Source organism: Rhinatrema bivittatum, chromosome 10, assembly GCF_901001135.1.
Source record: "Rhinatrema bivittatum chromosome 10, aRhiBiv1.1, whole genome shotgun sequence".
Lineage (NCBI taxonomy): Eukaryota > Metazoa > Chordata > Amphibia > Gymnophiona > Rhinatrematidae > Rhinatrema > Rhinatrema bivittatum.
Genome location: NC_042624.1, coordinates 109,930,818 through 109,955,261, shown reverse-complemented (window position 1 = coordinate 109,955,261; position 24,444 = coordinate 109,930,818). Strand labels below are relative to the sequence as shown.

At 45.0% G+C, this 24,444-nt stretch overlaps 1 protein-coding gene across 3 annotated transcripts; it reads left to right on the top strand.

Annotated features, from left to right (window-relative positions):
- Positions 1-683: 683 nt before the first annotated feature.
- ZYG11B (zyg-11 family member B, cell cycle regulator) lies at positions 684-23,469 on the top strand. 3 transcript variants are annotated; one of them, XM_029617740.1, is made up of 15 exons: positions 684-816; positions 3,995-4,084; positions 5,373-5,538; positions 6,203-6,957; positions 8,244-8,384; positions 9,231-9,407; positions 10,722-10,786; positions 17,302-17,401; positions 17,501-17,551; positions 18,006-18,167; positions 18,254-18,301; positions 19,586-19,783; positions 20,130-20,182; positions 20,510-20,607; positions 21,762-23,469. In XM_029617740.1, the coding sequence occupies exons 2-15, from the start codon at positions 4,058-4,060 to the stop codon at positions 21,950-21,952; spliced, it is 2,232 nt and encodes a 743-aa protein (XP_029473600.1). In that variant the 5' UTR covers positions 684-816; positions 3,995-4,057; the 3' UTR covers positions 21,953-23,469. The 3 variants fall into 3 exon arrangements, with proteins under 3 accessions (XP_029473600.1, XP_029473601.1, XP_029473602.1); XM_029617741.1 differs by lacking the exon at positions 3,995-4,084 and having other exon boundaries at positions 691-816; XM_029617742.1 differs by lacking the exon at positions 684-816 and having other exon boundaries at positions 5,348-5,538.
- Positions 23,470-24,444: the final 975 nt, after the last annotated feature.

Genomic DNA, 24,444 nt, shown 5'->3' with positions numbered 1-24,444 from the left:
GCTCAGGGCAAAGTACAATAATTAACATTAAGGTAAAATATTAATAATGGAACAGTATGACAAAGTGAGAGACTGCATACTCATACCACATAGCAATAAATACATAACCACAACTAAAATATAGCTACCTCATCACAGCAGCCAATACTGTGCCTAAAACAAAAGCATGAAGACATCCCTCAGATGACTTTTAATTAAAGTCATATTTAAAAACCAGGCTTTGCAGTGCTTTCTAACATTCAGGTCATTCCCCATAAATCGCATTTCCTTGGGGACCCTCTTGCAGAGGTTAGGGCCTACATAATCTAATCTGCTTTATAAACGGGACATAAGAGTGTCCGGAGAGGAAGGCCGTTCCCTAGTAGTGGGAATAGAAATCTCTGAGATTGCTGTTTTTAACGAGTCAGTCTAACAGACACCGGAAGCCCACGAAGCGGTGCTAGGGATGCGGGCAGCCGTTTAGCTGACTCCCTCAATGGCAGTGACCGTAACGCGATCGGGTGCAGATGCAGGCGGCGGGTGCCTCCCCGGGTCGGTGGGGCTTTCACGGGGGTGGGGGGGGGGGGGAATCTGCTCAGGCCAGCATGGGGGGGGGGGGCACACAGCGGGGCCTTCCAGGTGCGGAAGGCGCTGCGCCTTTAAGAAGGATGCGCCCGCCGCTTCCCTTTCACTTCCAGGTCAGGGTCGGCAGCTACCGCCTCCCCCTCCTTCCCACTCCCCTCCCCTCTCCCTCCCCCTCCCCCTCCCCCCCCCGACTTGTTTACTCTCTCCGGGCCGGGGAGCCCGGGCCTGGGCGGCCCTGCCAGCGCCGGCATGGTGAGTCCTCTCCACCCCCGTATACTGAGACCCGGGGAGCAATAAGAGGGACGCTGCCCCCCTCTCCATATACTGTGACCCAGTGGCTCGGGGCGCAATAACAAGGACACTGCCCCACCCGCCGGGGGCTCGGGGCGCTTTATACTGAGGGTCCTGAGCGTGCCCTTTTCCTCCTCGCTTCATTTCTTTATTTTTTTTAAGGAAAGAGGGCGTTATATAATACGGTGTTGGCTTGGATTAAAGTCCTCTTCTCGTCCAGACCTTTTCCAAGAGTAGAAGTTGCTCAGTTTTCGGTTGATGGTTATTAGTTTTTAAATGAGGGAGCCGCATCCAATTCCCTAATGAGCAGGGGAAGAGGGACGCCTGCTAACGGTACAACCGAAGTTTGTAGGGGGTTAAGGATCTTAGAGACTTCATCACAGTTTTCCTTATACAAGCACAGTAAAGAGAGCCCCCGGTCTGTAAGGCGATAGCCCCTTTTTTTTTTCTGGTGTGGGGAATTGCTAAATGTGTCTGAGCAGAAAATTTGTTGCTTGCTGCCTGTACAGAAAGGGGAGAGCGGTGATGCCTACACTGGCAGTGCCTCTTACGCCGATTTTAATGGGTAACATTTGTGTGGGGCACTGAGACACCTTCCCAGTGATCCAGACAGTTTTGGTTTTTTTTGCTCTCTTGTACCTCGATATTTCTGGATAGTTTTGGGAGTAACATTTAAAGATCCAAATTATTATTATTTTCCCATTTATTTTGCGCTTTTTATCAAATTGCATGTCTGAACAGAAGCAGCAAATCTAGGTGGCAAAGCTGAAGGTGCCACCTTTGTGATGTGGGCACCTGACCCTTTGGGAGCCCACCTGAAGCTGCCAGCTCTCTTTACCTGGCCCCCAAATGATTTTCAGAGGGTTATGTGATATACATTGATGTTAATGGAGTGAGCAATAATATTGAATGATGTGATGTACATTATTAGTAGGATTAGAATCTGTTTTCCCATTAAGTTGACCATGAAAATGCATGAATATACAATAGCTAGTGTAATTTGCTAAAATACTAATGATTATGAATGAGAACATGTATACAATGTGGTGTTGAACTAGAAGGTGAATGTTAACACACAGTATGTGATTGTTGACCATGAATATGTATGCGGATCTTGTAAACCATTGTGATCTACATTTGGAATGACGGTATATAAAACGCCAAAATAAATAAAATAAATAAATAGATAAATAATGTCTTTCATATACCTGAGTAAAGTCTGGCCCTTGGTGAACCAATGGGATACTGAGAGAGGGAGAGGTTAAGGTGCAGGAATGTAGCTCCATGCAATCTGAATTTTCCACTGTCGCTGTATAACATTTAAAATCATTTTATATTTTTTTAACATACTGTCTCCAAATCCATAACCTTCTGGACTAAGTGATTATAGAGTGTTCATTTACACTAAGTCTTGAAAAAAATGGGGATGCACCTCCTCTGGAGTAGTAGATGCAGTTCTTCCAATCATCTGTCCATGTTGCACTGCACTCCTTAGGGTGGCTAGAAATGGAATGATTATATACCCCTCTCAAATATCGTATATCTCTTTCTCTGGACAACTCACAGATTCACGCAAACATGCATCCGTCAGACCAATTTTTTTAAAATTCAGCTGCTGACCATACTGATTTTTCCAGTTTTTGCCCTGTCTCATACCTGCCTTTTTTTTTTTTTTTTTAACAATGATTGTTACATCCACAGTTCGGACTCAGATATCGCATTTCCTCAGTAACAATGCCATCCTGGATCATTATCAATTTGATTTCTGAAAATTCTAGAGTACCGAAACCTATTACTTAGTTTTGACTATCCTCCAAGGTACCCCATATATGTTGGTACTATTGGATATCACACTCACCTTTTGATACTCTTTACCACGCTGTTTTGATAACATCCCATGGACACAGGGTAGCTGGGTCAGTCCTTGCCTGTTTCAAAGCATATCTTTCCAGCCCTAAGCAGCAAATAAGACTATCATCCGACACGTCCTCCTGATTCCTCGCTTCTACTGGTGTATCCCAAGACTCTGCATTATCCGCAGCGCTGTTTAACATCTACTTAACCCCTCTATGCCAACTACTTTCCACCCCGGGCGTCTCATACAAGTTGTACAATGACAACATACAGTTTTATTTCCCATTAAAGTCATCTTGGAACAGTGCCATCAGATTTATCGCCCTATGTCTTTCCTCCGTTAAAATCTGGCTCTCACATACAGATTGTTAAACATTAAAAAGACTGGGATTATGATAGTGGGTTGTCCATCATATCAAATTCCTCCATTTTTTTTTCAATTTGACAACTATGACTTTCCAGTAGCTAAGAAAGTTCGCAACTTAGGTTTAACCCTCGACTCGTCATTTTGAATGAAAACTCCTTTCAGGACAGTGGTCCAGAAATCCTTTGCAAAAATCTGTTTAATTCGACACCTCAAACATCTGTTAGACCCCGCTGACATCGGGACCATATTGCAGTCTTTAGTTCTTAATAGTCTTGACTATTGTAACTCATTACACGCCGGCCTCCCCCAGGTCTCAAATCAACCCTTGCAATTAATGCAAAATGCCGCCGCCTGGTTGCTCACTGGAACTCCAATACGAGAACGTATGACTCCAGTGTTGTGCACTTTGCACTGGCTGCCCATACATGAGCGACAGACCTGACTGATAAACGTTGCAGTTTGCCCATCTCTGGTAAGGCTGAGAAAATCACTGTTTTACATTATTCTTCTGGAAAGCTGCTTTAAACAGTGTTGTTTTTAAAGCCTTTCTGAATGCTTTTGGATCCTTTATACTGCAAAATGAAAGGGGAAGAGAGTTCCTATTATAGAAAGGCCCATTCCCCAGTAGTAGTAAGGTGAGATTTTTCCAGAAGGTTCTGGCTGTTGGGGAGCGTAGGGCATGGTTTGTGTGTACAAATACAAAGTTGAGGAAATCCAGACTGAGTTAATATTTGTGAGTAGACTGTGCATTATGATCATTACTGATTGTGTTTTACTCTCTTTCTTATTCTTAATTATGGACATAAGCAAATCCAAGCTAAATAAATAATAAAGATGCATAGTGCTGTGCTTTAACTGCTAGCCTTGTGAGCAGAGAATAAAGGTTCTTAAAATTTGATGGCAGTTTTTCCCTTTCAGCTTAACTGAAAGAAACGTTTTGGTGGAACAGATTGCAGGGTACCAGACTACGAAGGTTTAAGCATGGCACCGAAGCTGCCCAGATCGCACGTGAGAATATTTTTAGATCCATTTAAATAGATTGCAGGGATGATCATCTCAGGGCTTCAAAAAGCTGGCAGCAGATGCACATTTTGGAACAGATATAATAGGCATAGTAATCACAACATTCCCTCACCCTCCAAGGTTTGGAGCGAGTCTCATAAAAACATCCATAATTGTTAACAGTGGGTGTTCTGAAAAATGGGCTTTGGAGACCCTGGCATGGAAAGGGTTGCCAACCCCATGTTGGGGCTTTCCCAGCATCATAGAGGTAACCACAATGTCATGGTCCTCTGTGATGTCAATGTAACAGTCAGATAGCCATCAACCCATGGGGACTAAATGCAAAATAAGTTAAGTTCGTTATCCTGCTAACTAATAAAGCATTTGTGGCTTGCTTAATTCGAAAAAAGAAATGGGATTTAAAAAAGAAAAAAACTGCAATGGTGACCTGTCCGCTGCTGAATCTTGCTTTTGGGTGGTCGATGACTTTCCAGTCTAGCTGCTCAGTTCATAATCCATCATTAGCAGCTGCTGTTAATTAGAATGCCATGTCAGACTATTGCACGATTTGCTGCACCCACCATGCCGAATGTCATCCATTTATGCCCTACTTCTGCCCTTGTCCTTAACCTGCCAGATCTTAATCCTTCTCCCTGCACCCCCGCGCACTCACATGCTATGCCATTGTCCGTAAAAAAGGGGATAAACATTGCTGTACAGTTGGTTATTGATGTCATGGTAGTCCAAACAGTAAAGCATATGTGGTGATAACCTTGCTCTAATCAACCCAAAAGTCTAACTAGACTAGTATTGATGAAATTAAAAAAAGAAAGGCCCTAAGGTACTGGCCCAATGACACAAGTTCTGTTCCCACATCCAGTCCTATTCCTTTTATTGGCATGTATTTGAGTGCTGCAGAGGCACGGATATTGAGCAACAACATCTAGGAGCCAACTGAAGGATCACGCTGTGCCGGCGACCCTTGGCCGGCCTATTGTCCATTTAAAAGGGGGCATATAATGGGGGAGAGGGGAGGGCCTTAAGGAGACGCACTCTGGCTCCTCAGCGACAAGCCTGTGCCCACCGTTCCTGTCATAATCTTGCAGAGCACCATTTGGCTACAAGAAAAGTAGGCAGCCAAAAAAACTGACACCGGAGTTGCTCAGATTTTCACTTTTAGAGTACTTCAGTCTTTGTGGGCTGTGCAGGCCTTGGAATATTGCTCTGTATGTCTGCTGCATAATTGCTCTTGTCCCCTTGAATTCTTAGCTTTATTGTGGTTTACCTCGAACAGGAGGAGGCATCACCAAGGTCCTTACTTGATATCTGTCTGAATTTTCTGAGTGCTAACCTAGAGAAGTTTTGCTGGGAAAGACAAGATGGAACGCTTTGCTTGCAGGAATCTGCTGTGTTTCCGCAGGAAGTGGCTGACCGGCTGCTGCAGACCATGGCATTTCAGGGTAAAATCACTCTGTGTTGCTGTCTTTGTTCCCACGTTTCCCTTCCCCAGGATCACTACCTAAATGTTTGCATGTCCCTTTGCTGTCGGGGGGTGGTACATGTTTCCTGTTCTCTGATTAGTACATGGGCACATGTAAGGCTTCCTGCCCATCCTAATATCAGAATTTCAAATAGGACCTTCAGTGAAAGATGATGATATTTGCTTACTTTGATTCAATGGCTTAGTTATCCCTAAAATGAGAACTAATCAGAGAGCATATAAAACAGGGCAGTTAAGAGTGAAATATAAAATGTCAGTCAATCAAATCCTCCACGAGGTGTCTTTATAGGGATAGGTCATGGGTGTGTGTGTGTGGGATGCTATACAGAGAAAGTTATTGAGAAAATATGACACTTTTTGTATCTAGTAAGCCTGAAAGCTGTCTTCAGAATATTATGATATAGGATCTCCAGAGCCCTGTCAGTGTGTACAGTGCTGGGGAACATAAATCACACCGCCACTACCTGCCTGCTTTTTAGGGGTAGCTGCTCCTTTGAGTCAGTGGCCCACCTACAGGTATTTTGGGTACCACTAGTGGGCCCAGGTAGTTTTTGAATCGGTATCTGTGGTAAGAAGTCTGTGGTAAGAAACATGTGACTTTTAATCATACTACTTCTCTACAGGGCAGCTGAACGAGGTGACTGTAGGGATTTTTCGTGGCAACCAAATGCGCTTGAAGCGAGCTTGCATCCACAAAGCCAAAATCTCTGCCGTGGCTTTCCGAAAGGCATTTTGCCATCACAAGCTAGTGGAGCTCGACGCCACAGGAGTGAACGCAGACATCACAATCACGGACATCATAAGCGGACTCAGCAGAAGTAAATGGATCCAGCAGAACCTCCAGTGCCTGGTGCTGAACTCCTTAACCCTTTCGCTGGAGGACCCCTACGAACGGTGCTTCAGCCACCTGTCGGGGCTGCGCGCTCTGAGCATTACGAACGTTCTGTTCTATAACGAGGACCTGGCCGACGTGGCCTCGCTTCCCAGGCTAGAGAGCTTGGACATATCCAACACCTCCGTGACGGACATAACGGCCCTGCTGGCTTGCAAGGACAGGCTCAAGTCTCTGGTCATCCACCACCTGAAGTGCTTAAAAATGACCACCACCCAGATTCTGGATGTGATTAGGCAGCTGACGCACCTGAATCACCTCGACATTTCCGACGACAAGCAGTTCACGTCGGACATCGCCTGCCGTCTGCTGGAGGAGAGGGACATCCTGCCGCGCTTGGCGTCGCTGGACATTTCGGGCAGGAAGCACGTCACGGACAAGGCTGTGGAAGCCTTCATCGGACAGCGGCCCAGGATGCACTTCATGGGGTTACTTGCCACGGAAGCTGGGTATTCAGAATTCCTCTCTGGAGAAGGAAGCGTGAAGGTTGGAATTGCTTCATTAGTCACTAATTCTCCTCTCGGGGAAAGTAATTATCAGTTATTTTGTTTAAAAAATGTATAGCCCACACTATCACCCGCTCTAAGATCAGATTAAATTGCAGTTAGGATAAATATTGAATAATTTAAGTGAAGTCGCCTGTATGAAAAGCATGGTGAGGAGAGAAATGTAAAACTGCACCAGATGAAAGGATTGAGGGGAAAGGAAGCCAAACAAAATAGCATTGCAAAATTTTAGCCTGTCAGAGCTAAACTGGAAGTCATGGCAGATGTTCTGCAACTCTTCTGTCCCGTTTTCCTCTGAGGACTTTGTTTGCCTCCCAGAAGTTGCATGAAATTAAGTCCTGGGGCAAGAGAGGAGCCACTATCGTAACTGCAGGAGAAAACTGCTCTGCGGGCTTCTGGCTCTGCTTTGGGTCACCCCCTTAAATCTGCCCGTTTGTGTCTGTCGGCCCGAAGATAGGCGGGTCACGGTCGTTTCCCTTCTTGGAAGAACAGATGTGCAGTTTTCCTTCCCAGCTGCTTTTTTACAAGTGCATTTGCAGCTGCTTTTGGAAGGTGGTTTTAACCGCGGTGGGAAGGATGGCAGGGTGGCTAGGCAGGAGCAAGGGAGCTTCATTTAACACTGTAAAAATGGAAAGGGACAGTTAGAAATACTGTTGCCCAAAGATACTTACCTCTAATCTCTGACCTATTCTAATTGACACATGGTGAGACTGGGGCCTGAAGTTTAAACAAAAACCCTACTGTGCCTATCCTGCAGCACATCAGAACTATACGCATTGTAGATGATGTATGAAAACTCCATTGTTTTTGGAGCAGTTCCCCTGATTTTCCCCCTGTAGGCAGCCAAGGTCATGAGTTACAAATGACATCACAGTCACTGGGTCTGATTGGTGCATATTGGATGTGATGTCACAAGTGGCATCTCGCACCCCTTCCCTCCCCTCCCAGCTGCACGAGCCCACCAGTTTACCCATGGGAGTAATCTGTGATGGCGTTTTCATGGCTGCTGCCAGGCTTTCAGGGAGATTATGGCAGGCAGACTTAGCAGGAACATTTTTAACTGATAACAAGGCAGTTATTTTTGTTTTGCTATAAACAGTTTTGAAATATTGAGCAATAAGGAGGATATGGCCTTTTTGTTTTTTGTAGTGGGGGGGATATGTTTGCTGTTCCTGGAGAGCAAGCGTTTTTATAATTAAAGCGCTCCTGTTTGAATGAGTGACGTACACGTACTAACTGGTTTCTTACCGCCGTGTGAACGTGAAGGTATCGGGAGAGGCAAATACGACTCAGATTGCAGAAGCCTTGAGGCGGTACAGTGAGCGGTCGTTCTTCGTGAAGGAGGCCCTCTTTCATCTCTTCAGTCTCACGCACGTGATGGACAGAGCAGCCCCTGAGATGCTGAAGGTAAAAGGCGGCTGGGGGCAGTTGTTCCTAAAATGATCAGGAGCGAGGTGAGCCCTGCCGTGTTTGCATGCCAGCCTGATCCCAACTCTGCCCCCAGCTTGGTAGTGTTAGCCAAGTCAGAGTATTTCACGGCCCCTCTTCCCGGCCAGAGCTGAGGATTGTTGACAACTCCTTCCTGCCTGTTTCTTTCGGGATCTGCCAGGCAGGAGGTGGCTACGTTTTACATTTCTGAAGGACCTTATTTAAATGAGAATTGAATACATAGGCAAGTTACTATATAATATACAAATATTTCAAGCATATTTTAACATATTTAAAATGTTTAATTTCTGCTAGGCTATATCCTTGTTCACCTGCATGAGTGAGAGACCATATTCTTAAAATTAATTTCTTAAAAGCCAACTTTTTAACACATTTTCGTTGGATCTAGAAAGCAGTCCAGAAACTTAGGAGCCAACAAAAGCTTCAGATCGGGGTGGGGATGGAGATAGGTCCCCTAACACTGGGTGCCCACTCCGAGGTCCTCCACAGCTCCTCGGTTTACCAAGGCTGTTTTCCCATTCTGTGTCTGTGGGGGAAGGGAGAACTTTAGTAAATCCGGCTCTTAATGTGCCACTGTTTCGTCTTTTCCTATGACCCCCAAAAGTTTCCCCCTCACCCTCTTTCTCATACCTCCCCCCACCAACCCTTGTCCTGACCAGTGTCTCTTCCCCCCCCCCCCCCCCCCCCCCCCCCCAAGTAAGCCTCATCTCCCCACTAGTTCTTTACAGCACTGCATGATGATGGTAAGCTGTAGATTTAAATTGCGCAGTGACAGTGACCTGATCCTGTTGCCTGTGTTTTCAGCTCGTGGTTCTTGGAATGAGAAATCACCCTTCCAACTTGCCAGTCCAGCTAGCAGCTAGTGCGTGCGTCTTCAACTTGACCAAACAGGACTTGGCAGCTGGTATGCCAGTCCGGCTCTTGGCTGACGTGACCCATTTACTACTGCAGGCAATGGAGCACTTCCCAAACCACCAGCAGGTAACGGGGAAACCGAGCAACCTGTCCCTTCTCTTCAGCTTTTCCTGTCATCCCTCTCACACCAGTGCCTTTATGTGTATGTTTTGTGTATCCTGAAAAGGATGTGGAGAAGTGTTGACCCGATTCCTTAACAGAAACATACAGACCGATGACCGGTTGAATGACAGAATCCCGCATCAGTCAGTTCCCTGTACGAACCCGGATCAGTCCAGACAGTGGGTTGAGCCTCCTGTCCAGCAGATGGAGACAGAGAAAAACTGAAAGGGTGTCCTATATCAGGACAGAGCCCCCCCCCCCCCCCCCCCCCTGCGTCCCTCCAGTATTTCTGTCTCCAGCAGATCCAGACAGTTTAACCTGTGGTTCCCTCTCTTTCTTGATTTTCTTCTCTCTAGGAGATTTTTCTCTTCATATCTTTTCAGGATCAAGCAAGTATTACCTATCCCTTTTATAAAAAAAAAAAAAAAAAAGTTAACTTTACTGGCATAGTTCAAAACCTGTTCCCTCTGGGAGACAGTTCTGTCTCCTCGCTCTTACGGGGTCCTAGGGGAGCTTCAGCTTAGGACTCCTTATCCGGTGACCTGCTTGCCTGTCTGGGGGTGAAACTGCTGGTCCAGTCACATTTATCTGTCTGCATTTATCTCTGATTTGTCCGCTCAAAGTTTTGTTCTTCATTCACAGCATTTTGGATAGAGTTGCTTCCTATCAGACATTTAAGGCACCGGAAGTATCTATCCGATAGATATATATGTAAGAGCGGTTATTTACCGGGTTTTGAATTGTTCAAATTTCCAGTTTCTTGTTGCTTGCTTGATCTTAATACAGTTATCTTAATATTTTCTGCTTTGATAACGTTTATACTGAAGGGACACGGGGGGGGCTCTGTCCTGATATAGGATATCCTTTCAGTTTTTCTCTGTCTCCATCTGCTGGACAGGAGGCTCAACCCACGGTCTGGACTGATCCGTGGTACTACAGGAACGAAAATCAGCAGGTAAGAACCAATTTTCCTGTAGTCCCAAGTACTCTGGTAATCAGAGCTCAGGATGGCAGTGTGTAAGGATATGAGAGGAACAGGAAAGAAGACGCCAAGCTAAAACCAATGTTAACCCTCCTGGAAAGTCTGGAGGGAAAATCCTTTTTCTTTCTTGAGCACCGGTATTCTGATAGATACCAGCAGACAGAGAGTAGCTTAACCTTTCAGAGTCCTTTGGCTGCATGGGACTTCTTTTCTTTGTAAGGAGAGCTTTAATTAAAATGCTGTGAATGCAGAGTGTATTCACACAAAAATAAGTCCTGCCTCTCGTGTTTTGACAGCTGCAGAAGAACTGCCTTCTCTCACTGTGCAGTGATCGAATTCTTCAGGACGTCCCGTTCAACAGGCAAGTCGCAGCAGAATGAAGACAGACAGCATTTTAGCAGTAGTTTCTCTTGCGTTTTCTTGAAATCCCACCGTTGTAGTTTTGTGTGGACGTGCACCTTTGGGCAGCCTTAGCAGAACACCCTGGGGTTGCATGTGCATATAGATGTTGCTGCCCTTGTACATTGGCAGGACAGCACGCAGAAGCTGGCACTGCTCCTGTGCTTTTGGACTTTGATTTCCAGGGCTGTCAGTCCAGCTTACCTGAGTACTAAATTCACTTAAATGCTCTTTCTTTTTCTGCAAAGAGTTTGCAGCTTAGATTTGGGACACGGAGAGAAATACGTGACCTCCTCAAGATTGTGCAGTGACCCAGGGGGGGAGGGATTAGGGGATCAAACAGCCACCATCTATGGCTTAAACCATGGAATTCATCTCTGCAGGTAGCCCTACAAATAGAAATATATATAATTTAAGTGAACAGTTTGAGGGTCATTTTGTAACAGTCTGCATAAGAAAGTTGGCAAGTATGCAGATAAGTTGCACCAATTTTGAAAACAAACTCGCATGCGTTCATTCACTTTGGAAAATTAGCCTACCCGTTCGTGATTATACCCGCTACTTGTATGCAGGAAATTTTGGGGAACATTTGCATGCATGCTTTTGAAAATCCAAACGTATGTGTGTAAGTCCAACCCCCTCTGCATCTCTGCCCACAGGAACGCAACATATAGGCTATACATGTATAGGTTTACTCATGTATCGGGCAGATGATTTTATAACGAGCCAAAATACCCTCTCCATTCATTTCTGCCTTTGATACAGATCATCTCACATGTTGAAACTCCTTGAGTTTGGCTGTAATGACTGGACAAAATCTTCAGCTTCAACATAAAGCATTCACATCAGCAGAAGTTGCCTGATGGCAACAACAATGGAAAAAAAGATAAGAACATAAGAAATTGCCATACTGAGTCAGAATAAGAGTCTATCAAGCCCGGTATCCTGTTTCCAACAGTGGCCAATCCATGCCATAAGTACCCAAACATTAAATAGATCCCATGCTACTAATGCCAGCAACAAGCAGTGGCTATTCCCTATTAATTAATTGCAGTCTATGGACTTTCCTACAGGAACTTAAACCCAGCTATACTAACTGCCTTAACCACATCTCCTGTCAATGAATTCCAGAGCTTAATTGTCCGTTTGAAAAATAATTTTCTCCAATTTGTTTTAAATGTGCTACTTGCTAACTTCATGGAATGCCCCCTAGTCCTTGCATTGTAAATAACCGATTCACATTTACCCATGCAAGTCCTTTCATGATTTTGTAGATCCCAGCCTCAACATGACCCAGCTGTGTTTGTGGAAACTCCATCGCAAGGGGGCAACTATAGGCAGCAATTAGCAAGAGCATTTACACATTTCAACAGCTTTGCCTGTCTTGCCTTTGAAATGTGAAAATGCTTTTGCTAATTGTTGCCTATGGTTGTTCCCTTGAGACAGTGTTTTCAAGAAACAGAGCTCATGTCAGGGCTGGGATCTTTTTCCCATTTGTTATTACCATAGGGAAATTGGTTCTTATCTGCTAATTTCGTTCCTGTAGTCCACAGATCAGTCCAGACTCCTGGGTTTTGCCTCTCCTCCAGCAGATGGAGACAGAAAGTTTTACTGACACTGCCACTTAACAAGAGGTGCCACCCGCAATCCCTCAGTATTATTCTGTACCCAAGCCAAAACTGAAACAAATACCAATACAATAACCAGCTAACATCCCCTGAACGAGCAGAGGGAAGAGGAAACCTGGAACGGATAACCACGCCCAAACAAAACCCTGTGTAGGCCTAACAAAACCTGTGCCATTCTTCAGAGTAATCACAATAAAACAGATCGCCCGGACTCTGCAATTATCCCTTTCATCAACTGGGCGGGACTTTGGACTGATCCGTGGTACTACAGGAACGGAAATTAGCAGGTAAGAACCAATTTTCCTTTCCCTGTACGTACCGGATCAGTCTGGACTGCTGGGATGTACCAAAGCTTCTCTAAACTTCGGCCTACCATAATTTGCTACTTACCTGCTATAATTCCCTCTGTTATAGCTTCAATAGCTTGTTGTTACTTGTTATAATTCCCATGTCATAGTTTTAAATATCCCCCCACACCCTGTTTGAAATCGTTCACTGTAAAGCTTTGTTACTCTGCATTACTAGTTCTTTGGAAACTGATGTGATGTTCCTAACGAATGTCGGTATATAAAAATGTTAAATAAATAATAAATAAATAAATACACAGGGTGGGACTGCGAGAGTCCCACTCGAAGCACACTTGCACCAAAACCCATGGCCTTTGGGGCCTGGACATCCAGACCAACAATGCCTGGTGAAAGTGTGCAACGATTTCCAAGTAGCTGCTCTACAGATCTCCTGCGGTGAAACTTGCTGACACTCTGCCCAGGAGACCGCCTGAGAATGGGTAGAATGCACCCCCAGGAATTCCAAAATCTGGATGGAAAAAGATGACTCTTGGACAGATTGACTATCCCAATGATCTCAGGTGCCAAAGGACTAAGTTCACTGCCTTCTGACAAAAGATTTCTGACTTTACAAGAATCAGCCAGTTGTCCAGATAGAGATGATCCAGGACCCCATCCCTCTAGAGAGCCACAGCCAACAAGACCACTACCTTGGTGAAGGTCCTGGGCGCCATCGCCAGACTGAAGGACAGGGTGCAAAACTGAAATTCCCTGTACATACCGGATCAGTCCAGACTGCTGGGTTATGCCTCCAAAACTGAAAATGTTCTCCCTGAATCATGAATCTCAGATATCTTTGATGTTCTGCCCGGATTCCTGTGTGCAAGTATGCTTCGATCAAATCCAGAGATGCTAGGTACTCCCTCTTGTGCACCGAGGCAATCACTGATCACAGGGTTTCCATTTGAAACAGAGTAACCTTTTCACCTTTTTAAAATTGAGGATTGGACGGAGTGTGCCCTCTTTCTTGAGAACTATGAAATAAATGGAATAGCAGCCTATCCCCTGCTCCTTCAAGGGGACAGGAACAATGGATGCCAGCATGCGCAGATAACAAACGGTGTTCCCACACTGCCAGCTTCTTTTCCTCATAAGTACACGGGGAGACCAGGAACAAATCTCTTAGCGGCCGAGCAAATTCTAAAGCATAACCTTGTTTTATCACGCTTAAGACCCACTGGTCCAACATGATCTTGGCTCACTGCTCGTAGAACAGAGCCAACCGACCCCCTGTCGCTGGAACAGAGGAGTGGGCCAGCCTCTCATCATTGGGTGGATTTTTCTCCACCCCCACACTGGGAGGAGCCATCTCTACTCATCTTCTGCCCTTGAAAGGACTGGTTCTAGGACGGTTGTCTGCTCGACGCTCTGAGTGGCCGAAACCGCCAACTCCCCCTGAAGCAGGAACGAGAAGGAAAGGAGCCTTTCCCTTTCAGCTTGTCTCCAAGCAATTTATGAACCTTATTCTTTCCGAGAAGCTTGAGTATCTCCTCCAAGTCTCTACCAAAGAGCAACTTTCCTTTAAAAGGCAACGCTCCCAAATGAGACTTGGATGAAACGTTGGCCAACCAGTTCCTCAATCAAGGGAGTCTGCGGGCTGAAACTGCCGACATCATAGTCCTGGAGGAAGTCCTGATAAGATCATATAAGGCATCTGTGCCATAGGCCACTACAGCTTCCAGCCGCTCCGCCTTCTTCATCTCCGATTCAGACAAAGACCTGTCCACATGCAACTGCTGCACCCAGCATAAGCCGGCCCTCGGCATAAAACTGCTACATACAGCCGTTCGAACACTAAGGGCAGACACCTCAAAAATCTTCTTGAGGTGCACCTCCAGCTTCCTATCCTGAAGATCCTTCAGAGCTGTAGAACCGGCAACCGGAATGGTCATTTTCTTAGTAACATCCAAAACAGATGCATCCATCTTTTGGGACTTTCAGAAGCTCAAGCATATCTTCAGGCAAAGGATACAACTTATCCATGGTCCTGCTGACGTTCAGGCCTATTCCAGGAGTATCCCACTCCCTAAACACCAACTTGTGAAATGGAAACAACCTTGTTGGACCTCGGAGGCCAACCATGACCGGGTCCACTGCCCCCAATTCTGATTTCTTTTGCGGGATCTCTATACCCAGTTCCTCCAGAACAGCAGGTATCAGGGGACCCAGCTCCTCCTTGTGGAACAGCCATACCACCTTGGGATAATTGCTTTTGACGGCCAGGTTCTTGGACAGTGCCTGATCCAGATCCTCCAAACCCGAATCCGACCCCAGAGGGTCTTGCGCTCATGGATCCTCCATTACTGAAGATTCAGAAGAGCTCCCCGCGGCAGTTGTTGATACCGGGGCCCCTAGGACATGCCGGACCCTCATAGCCCCCGCATCCCTGGAGGACCTGGGTATCTTGGGTGGCCTCACCAAAGCCCCCTACTCAATCCTGTGCTGGCCCGTGGCTTTCCTGGCCTTATAGGTTTTGTTTAGTAATAAGAGAACAAAATCAGAGGAAAAAGTAGAAGAGGCATCCAAGCCCTCCTGGGGATCCTCCTCATTTCCTGAGGGAGGAAGTCCTTTCCACCGGAAATAAACGAGGAGGAAAATCCCCATCCCCTCAGCAACCTGCGCGGCAGCCCTGAACTTAGACAAGATGGCCGCCGTTCCTACTCTTAGCGGGAAGGGTTCATGGCTCGCGGCACTGGGCCGATTTTGTCACTGCCACGCTCCCCGAAGTGCTCTCTCCAGCAGAGAGGCACCAGGAGCATTTGCCAATGTATAAGATGTGCGAGTCTCCACAAGCCGCATATTTTACACAATGGCAAATGCCCAGCGCCGAGCCACTACAAAAGGAGAGTCGCCGGAGGAATGGGAACTAAAAGCTGAGCCGCATGATTGCTTAAGCAGAAGAGCCGGGGTAAAACATGCTGTCCCACAGCAACTCCCTATTTGCTTCCTTTGCGTTTAATTTCACCCTTTTTTTAAGAAAATATTTTGAACAGGCAATGAAAACAATTCAAACACTTCTCTTACAGAAGAATGGCTGCAGGCTCAGTCCGTCCTTCAGGGCGAGGGAACCGGGACCCCCAGTTTTCTGCCCTGTCCAATTAAGGACTAATCAACAAAGGGTCCCCCGACCCCCCCCCCCCCCCCAGCTCGTCCGTCTCACAGACCAGGGGGGATGGCCCCACCAGGACCTAACAATCCCCTGGGAGGCAAGCATTCCTAAATCTTCTGGTCTGACTGGGTTTTTTTTTTAACTCAGACTGCAGGCTTTGCACCTCCATCATCTGCTGGAGGCAGAGAAATACTGGGGGACTGCATGTGGCACCTCATGTTAAGTTTCAGTAAAACTTTCTCTGTCTCCCTCTGCTGGAGGGGAGGCAAAACCAGGAGTCTGGACTGATCTGGGTACGTACAGGGAACAGGCACTGTCTGCTGATGTGAATGCTTTATTTTGAAGCTGAAGATTTTGTGCAGTCATTGAATAAAAACTTGTCATTTGTCTCTAATACGTTTTGGTGGATAACATTTCATATTTGCTACACCTTTGCCTTGATCTTCATCTGTATCTGGTGTGCTATTTGCTCCTATTGTTTTTGCTGTAATGATTGGGCCATTTTAGTTTAGATGTATTTTAGTAGTAGTTTCTAAAATTATAATCTTGGTTGTGGTATTTTTTTTTTTTAATTGGAGGGGAGGGAATGATTTACTTTGGTGTTATATGATAAAATGAACATTTATATGTGGCTTATATAAGACCTAGTGTATGAAATCCCAGGCCTTTCACTGTATGACCGCTCACTAAAAAGGTGATAACAACATGGAACTATTCATTGTTTCCATAATAAAACTGTAACAATAATCACCAGCTCCAAATTATCTCCTCCTGATCCAATTACTCTTTGTTTTAAAAGACAGCTGTATTCTCTGGTCACAGTGTTAAAAATGTGACTGTTAAGTTATTATTATAGCACCTCTTCCTGAACCCATGCTAGCAGCCATATTGGCATGAAAGTTGCTATTACATTACCCTTAGTGGGAAAACTAGGTGTATACTGCCATTTTGGCCCTTTTAAATTGCTTTTATGATGTTAAGAGTTTGATTTTTCTTGTTATCTATTTTAATCGCATGTTGATTTTATTGTGGACGTAACTTTGTACACCGCTGAGATTTATGGATCAGCGGGTTCTAAGTTTTTAAATAAACAGATCGAGTCACTGGCGGAAGTAATAAGATAGGGTGGTCAACACCAGTCCGAGAGGGTGGTTGGGATCCCTGCAGTAAACCTTCATGAGGTGTTTGTGCTTCCATGGCTTCTAATTTAAGTAAAGAGTCTGATTGATTTAACTTTAATAGGTTTAGTTATTCTGTAACCCAGACCTGTTTCAGACCCTGGAAGGCCAGAATTTGCCATCCCTGCATTTCACTGTTGGTGGCTCATGTTGGGACTTGACTTTTTCTTTCTTTTATTAAGATTGCTACTTGTTTAAAAGACTACCATTTTTAGGTTTGAAGCTGCCAAGCTGGTCATGCAGTGGCTGTGCAACCATGAAGATCAAAACATGCAAAGGATGGCTGTGGCGATCATCTCCATTCTTGCTGCCAAGGTATATCTTTTGCAAGCCCAGGATAGCTGCTTCTACCCAGTGTTGCAGAGGCACTAGATTTTTCAGCCACCTATATCTTAACATTGTATTTATTTACAGCTTTCAACTGAGCAGACCGCCCAGCTTGGTGCCGAACTCTTCATTGTCCGGGTGAGTGAGGCGTTGGCTTTGCACTGGACACCAAGTATTTGTGCCATGTGTACCTCTTACAGCTGCAAAGCACCTTGTGTCTGCGCCGTGAGCCTGATTTTATCAGAGTTTTAGGCTCGGGATGGGAAGGAAGGCCCTCTTTTTTGTAAACGGGGCCTTCTAAAGTTCTTTCTCCTCGGGCTTTGACTATGAGTTGTGACCAGTCTGTGTGCAGCTTGCCTCGGCTGCTAAACAGAAGTGCTGCTAGGACTCATATTGAGGGAGGGTTTTACGCAAACACATACAATGAGTTGTAGGAAACATGCCCCAAAATTAAAAATTGTATAACCTCTTGCTGGAGAAATTCTCTAGCATGATCTAAGGAGAAAACGTACTGCATTATTCATTTTTACAATGCGCTCCATTCTCAGTCCTGCGGTAGCAGTAAAGTCATCTACCCCTTTTTATTTCTCAGCAACTTCTGCAAATAGTCAAACAGAAAACGAACCAGAACTTAGTGGACACGACTCTGAAGTTTACCCTGAGCGCGCTCTGGAACCTGACTGATGAATCCCCCACCACCTGCAGACACTTCATTGAGAACCAGGGCCTGGAGCTCTTTATGAAGGTTCTGGAGGTAAGGCTCGGACTTCGCTGCTGGACTGTGTTTCTTGTTGCTTCTTGCAGCTCCCCTTCTACAGCTTGTTGTATTTCTTTTTGCAGTCTTTTCCATCCGAGTGCTCCATCCAGCAGAAAGTTCTGGGGCTTTTGGTAAGATGCAAAAACAAGTCGTAAGACATAGAGAGACAAGTCTGTTCAGATAGAAACCCATAATAATTCAGTTTCCCCCTTCTGGATGCGCAATATGTAAGTTATTTTGGTGGCAGATGATGGAGGATGTAAATAATAGATACCAGGTCTTCTGTTGATTTTGTTGTCCTGAGAGATTATTTGACTGCATTGTGGCATTTATCCTACGAAGTGCATCTTCTTCGTTCCTGAAGTTAGAGTGAGACTTAAGTGGCCCATCCGTGATTGCTTGCCTTTCTGCCTTTGGAAGGGTGGGCTCAAGCCTTGCTTACGATAAGTCCCTGGACAGGTGGCGTGCATGATAATGTCGCGGTAATGCCTGGCGAACATTTTGTCCGTGGCTTGGTTTGCAGACTGGGATGGCAGAGGGGAGCGCAGGTCAGAGCGAGGTGCAGGGGATCTGGTAACCCAGCAGTAGTTTTCACAGTAGTTGCTCTCAATCTCTTTTCTTTCTACAAAGATTAGGCACAAATGTAAAATGCTTATTTTTATACAGGCAACAAAAAGTCACATCTGCTTGCTTTTTCTGTAATGTATTCCATTCAGCTGCATTGGAGGAAAGTAGATCAGGGTTCCAGCAGACATATTACCAGTTCTGTATAGTTGGGACTCTGTTTTGGTGAGGCGTAGTGAGAGGTTGGAGGGGAATTTTCAGAGGCACGTCTGCGAGTGCCTTCCCCTGCAGAAATGGCCCTTTAGAACCTTGCACAGCTGATAGGCCTATAGAATTACACGCGCACCCGTTGTGTCCTTTTACACACACAGAGAAGAGGCTTTGTAGGGTCTAAGACTTGCACACATACTTCTTGATTTTTAAAAAGTATGCGTGTAAATTCTGTGCACTCAATAGTAAGTGTAACTTATTTAAAATATTTATATTCCTCCTCCTTTCATGCTAGGCAAATTACAAAACAAACATACAACAATAGATTTAAAACAAATCACAAGTTAACAGATACTAAGTCTCCCCATTGTATCTCTAATGGCTAGAGCTGTCCAATAATTACCAGATTTCCTGCAGTTTGTCAGCACTACTACTTATTCTTACTGACATTTATGGCTATTTCTGGAGGGGGAGTTATTAATAGGTGTACACGAGCCACCCGCCTCCCCTCTCTGTACTCCTGCTAGGATAATTATCAAAGCAGACTTGCATGAGCGCATAACAGCCCACAAATGCCTGCGGCGTGTTATAAAATCCCCCGCGTGTTTCTCAGAAATGTTGTTTGCTTTGTTTTGTGGCAGAACAACATAGCAGAAGTCAGGGAACTTCACTCTGAACTGATGTTGAAGAACTTCATAGACCACATCAGTAAACTGCTGCACAGCGTCGAGGTGGAAGTCAGTTATTTTGCAGCCGGGATTATTGCGCACTTAATCTCCCGTGGCGAGGAGACCTGGACGCTGAGCTCTGGCCTCAGAAACAATCTTCTGGAGCAACTGGTAGAGTAATGCATTCAACCCTGCTAGCATGAGCAGTTATGGGGGAGGGAATGGCGGACAGTCCCCACTCCCTACCATCCTCTTAGATGGAAAGACTCCTCCAGCAATGACGCATGATGAGTGCTAGCAGAATGTGTCAAAGGTATAAGGGAGAGCACGAGACCCAGCACACAGAAGGCCCAAGAGGCCATGCTGGCTGGTGACCTCTGCTGCCCTGGGATTCCATTCCAGGACTGCTCATTGATGGCTTGAATTCAGTGTTAAGCCATTGATATTTATTGTAAATTCCTGGAAAGAGGGTTCATTTTGATTTGAAATCTATATATATATTCTGCTTTCTTCGCAGCACTCTGCCATTTTGAAGTGGCCAACACCAGAGTGTGAGATGGTTGCTTACAGGTATTTATCTTCTGTGTTAAAAATCTTTTTTCCAAGCCATAGAAGCTTTTAGAAATCTTTTTGACCTCCTGACCAGAGCTTTCACGCAGATCTCTGGTTCTTGTGAGTCCATAGATCATTAAGCATAGTCATAGCCAACACCGTACGTGCACCTCTCTAGTATTCAGTTCGGCCTTCACTGCTCCAAGCATTAGGGACCAGCCTGAGACAAGCATTACCGAGCCTTTTATTTCTAAGAACCAGTTACTTATGCCATATGTTAAATTCAAGGACATCATCTCAGAAAAACAGTGCTAAATCATTTTCTTGATCTTCTTTTTTTTCTAGGTCCTTTAATCCATTTTTTCCTTTGCTTGGCTGCTTCAGTACTCCTGGAGTCCAGTTATGGGCAGTGTGGGCCGTGCAGCATGTTTGCAGCAAAAACCGTACGTACTGTCAAACTTCAGACAGCCTTTACTGTGTGTATATTACTGTGGAGACATTGAGCCGGATTTCTATAGGTAGATAGAACATGGCCTATAGCTTGCACAGTATTTTAGTTGTTTTGAATGCATCATCATTTTAAATTAACTCCTGACTTTGGATACTGTACTGAAGTGATGATTCTGTATTAAATCCAACACGTGATGGTGATCTGATTAGCTGCATCCATAACCCTTAATGTTACAATAGAAGAGCATAAATATCTCTGCTCACAGGCACTGGGTTATCTGTGATTCGGATGTAATTATGATGGTGAAATCTGTTCCTGAATATATACTGTGCACTAGGATTGAATTATTCTGTAATACACAGATACATGTTTGTAGGTATTTATATACAGTAGATCTGTGTGTGAGAGAGAACTGGATAGAGCTAGGTGAGCAGTGTTTACTACCATCTATGCTTGTGGATATGCACCTGCCACAGTACTCCCTTTATAACCCTGCTGTTGAGAGCCAAGACGTCTGTGCGAGGGTTGAGTTTTATAAAGTGCAGAATTTACAGTGGGGCTGTAGCCTTTCATATGAATGGATGCCTGTACAGCAAGAGAGGGGATCTCTGGCTAACGGGGAAAATGATGGCAATGCCAAGGATAGAGTAGGGTTGGTGGTAAGTGGAATGGGGGATGGGCCTTTTTGGCTTTCCCTGTTGCCATGTTCTATGTTTCTGATAGGGCAGAAGGAGGTTTTCCTTCCAATTCACGTGTGCTCCGAGTGGTGAGTGAGGAACGGATCTGCAAACACTCTAGCACAGGTCTTGCAGCCCAGTCTAGCTCTTGTCTACGAGCTGGTAGGATTTGGGCAGGTCATGGGGATGGCGCACTTGCATGCTGGGGTAGAGACATTGCAGTGGTAACCACTGCTGCCTCGTGATTAACAAGGGGGAAGGGGTATCAGTCAGCGGGAAGAGTTTCCTCCATCCCCTTCACCAGTAAGGCATCCTTGGCCCTCTAGGGAGGGGGCAGAGAGGAGAAGTAACACGCAGCCTCAAACAGCAGAGGACTGGAGCATCCATTTTGCTTAAAATGAGCGTCCAGTTGGTTTCTCCAGTTTGTGACGACGTTAATGGTAAAGACTTGTTTCTATCTGACTTTCAGCGGCGAGGTACTGCAGTATGTTAATCGAAGAGGGCGGCCTGCGCCAGCTCTACCGCATCAAGGAAAACGGGCATACGGATCCAGATGTCCAGCGAATAGTCACATCCATTCTGGACAGCTTAGAAAAATATATGCTACGTCATGGGAGACCACCCTCCTATAAAAGACTTCCACACACCAAGCCCAACTGACTGCAGTGGGTCTAGCCGTCATGCTGGCTTGCCATCTCTTCTAGTAATCATTTTGTGTAGGAAACCATGTGCACTCAAGTGCATTTTAAAACGTTTGTGGTCACTCTGCAGACCTGAACACCACCCATCTCGTGCTTTATAATCCTTACCCTTCCAAGGAAAGAATGCAGCCTTCCATCTACTTTCATAAGTCAGCAAATCCTTACCCGCTACTGGGTTTTGTATTTTGTGTGGGGCTCTCTGTTTTTTTTTTTTTTTTGCTTATAGTTACAAATCTATTTATTATTAAAATGGCTTTCTTGCTTGACTCTTCCCTCCCCGGGATGGAGCATTATCGCCTTCTGTATGTTTGTTCTTCCAGCAATGCCACTCGCTGTCAGGTGGTAAGGGGAACATTCTGGGCAGGTGGAGGTCTGGCCCAGCCCCTGCGCTCAGATCAGCTGTGAGGGTTTACAAACCTTTGCAGGCACGCATGTGTTACGGTAATGCATGCATCAGCACAGCGCTGAAATCACTGCTTGGTACAGGCTTTATTTATTTTCTTTTAATGTTACTGTAAATGAACACATCACTTACTTAGAAGAGCGTGTGGGACTTTTGGAAGCAGCCCCTGGTTTAAAAAGAGAGATGGTGTTTTGTATTTTTCTTTTTTTTTATGTAATACTAGGATAGCATTTGGTATTTGGTTTGCTCTGTCCCGTCAGAGATGCCGTCAAGTGCCAGTGGACAGAGCAAACCAAACACACGAAACACTGGGACAGTGTCCAATGGCAAGATTAGAAATACTTAGCTTGAAAATAACTGTGTGTCATTTATTTGCAGTGAAAAATCTTTAAGAAATACATGGATGGCTAATGATTATCCAATAGATTTACTAACTCTGTTAATGAGTATATCTGGCGTCTCTATATGATAGTCATTTATTTAGAGTGTATTCAATACTTATCTCAATGTTGTGACAAGACGGCTTGTTTTCAGCATTAGCTATAGGCAGCAGCAAGCCTACGTGTCAGTGTGACACTGAATATCTGTGACAGTCTATCTGGATACCTTTAGGTGGCTCAGATATCAGTTTTTCATGCTGTCAGGAAAATGTCAGCAACCTAGTTTGAATTCTTACAGTACAAATGGAATCAGGTACACGCATGGTCTTGAAAGAACGGTAAAGGGAGGGCAGATTATTAAAATCAGCCATCTCTGGTAAGTGATTAGAGTTCATTTACAGTATCATTGTTTAAAAAAAAGTATGGTACTTGCCTTTTAAAGAACCACTGGTACCCCCCTAAAATTAACACTTTTTGAGAGAGCACTAGGGATGGTACACTTAATTTTTTAATATATATATATATTTTGTCTTCAGTTGCTCTATCTATTGAGATCTTATGGGAAAGAATCATTGTAATGTCATATGAGTTTAACCACTAGGCTCATATCCTCAAGGATACTATTTTATAGTAAATATTCTCAGGTGGGAGAAATGCAAATAATAAACACAGAAATACTTGTGTGAGACCAACTATCATTTCTTAAGGATGCCCTCTTTGATTTAGCTCCTTTTTGCTAAAGGCACACTGCGAGGGTTGACCAATCCTTTTCAGCTCCACCAGCAGTCTTGAAGGAGGATTTATTAAAAAATGCTGCTGTAGTACAAGCACTGGGGCCTTCCCCTGCTCTAAATCTGTACAGTAAAAATGTCAGCCACTGGGTGAGCTCTCTGACTCCATCTGCTGGAAGGGAGGCATAACGCAGCAGTCTGGACCGATCCTGGTATGTACAGGGAACACAACTTCACCTCTTCAACTTACAACAGGAGTGAAAAAGTAGCGAACCGGCTGCTTAAAGAGACCAAGATTCTAAGCAAAATTTTAACTCCTCCCAACTTTGAAAGTGACCTCTTAACTGAGGATGCTGCTACAGAACTGTAACACTTTAATGAAGACATTGCATCCAGAATCCTGTCCTCTGATACCCCCACGCACAATGAATATGCATGAGAGAAATTCAGTGCAGATCTCCTACACCAGGAAGCACACACGGACTTAGGGGGACTTCGTCCCTTGTGCTGGGCATAGCATAAGTCCAGCAACAGCCAGGAGACGCGACAGTCTCCTGCACAGCCCTGAAACAATGAACTAAAACTAAACTTTTTTTTTTTTTTAAAGAATCCTATTAGAATCCCTACACAATAAGTACTTGCTTGATCCAAGAAGGAAAAAAGAAGGCAGACTAGCCCAGATCAGGAGACCGCAGGGTGAGCTGATACCCTTTCAGTTTTGGTCTGTCTCCATCTGCTGGACAGGAGGCTCAACCCACGGTCTGGACTGATCTGGGTACGTACAGGGAACTATGTTTTCTTGCTCTTCCTTTGGCCATAGGAGTCCTGCTGCTGCAGGTTGGTGTGCCACCTAACATTTTCATTAATATGGGTGTACTTTCCACTTGGAAAGTTTGGGAAACACTGCTCTACAGTGCAGCATCCAAATTACAGCAAA

Excerpts from the sequence above, each read along its gene's own strand:
- ZYG11B (XM_029617740.1), top strand. The coding sequence starts at position 4,058 with ATGGCACCGAAGCTGCCCAGATCGCAC. Across the intron at positions 17,402-17,500 it reads TCTCCATTCTTGCTGCCAAG|CTTTCAACTGAGCAGACCGC; the intron begins GTATATCTTTTG and ends ATTTATTTACAG. Across the intron at positions 20,183-20,509 it reads TGTGAGATGGTTGCTTACAG|GTCCTTTAATCCATTTTTTC; the intron begins GTATTTATCTTC and ends TTTTTTTTCTAG.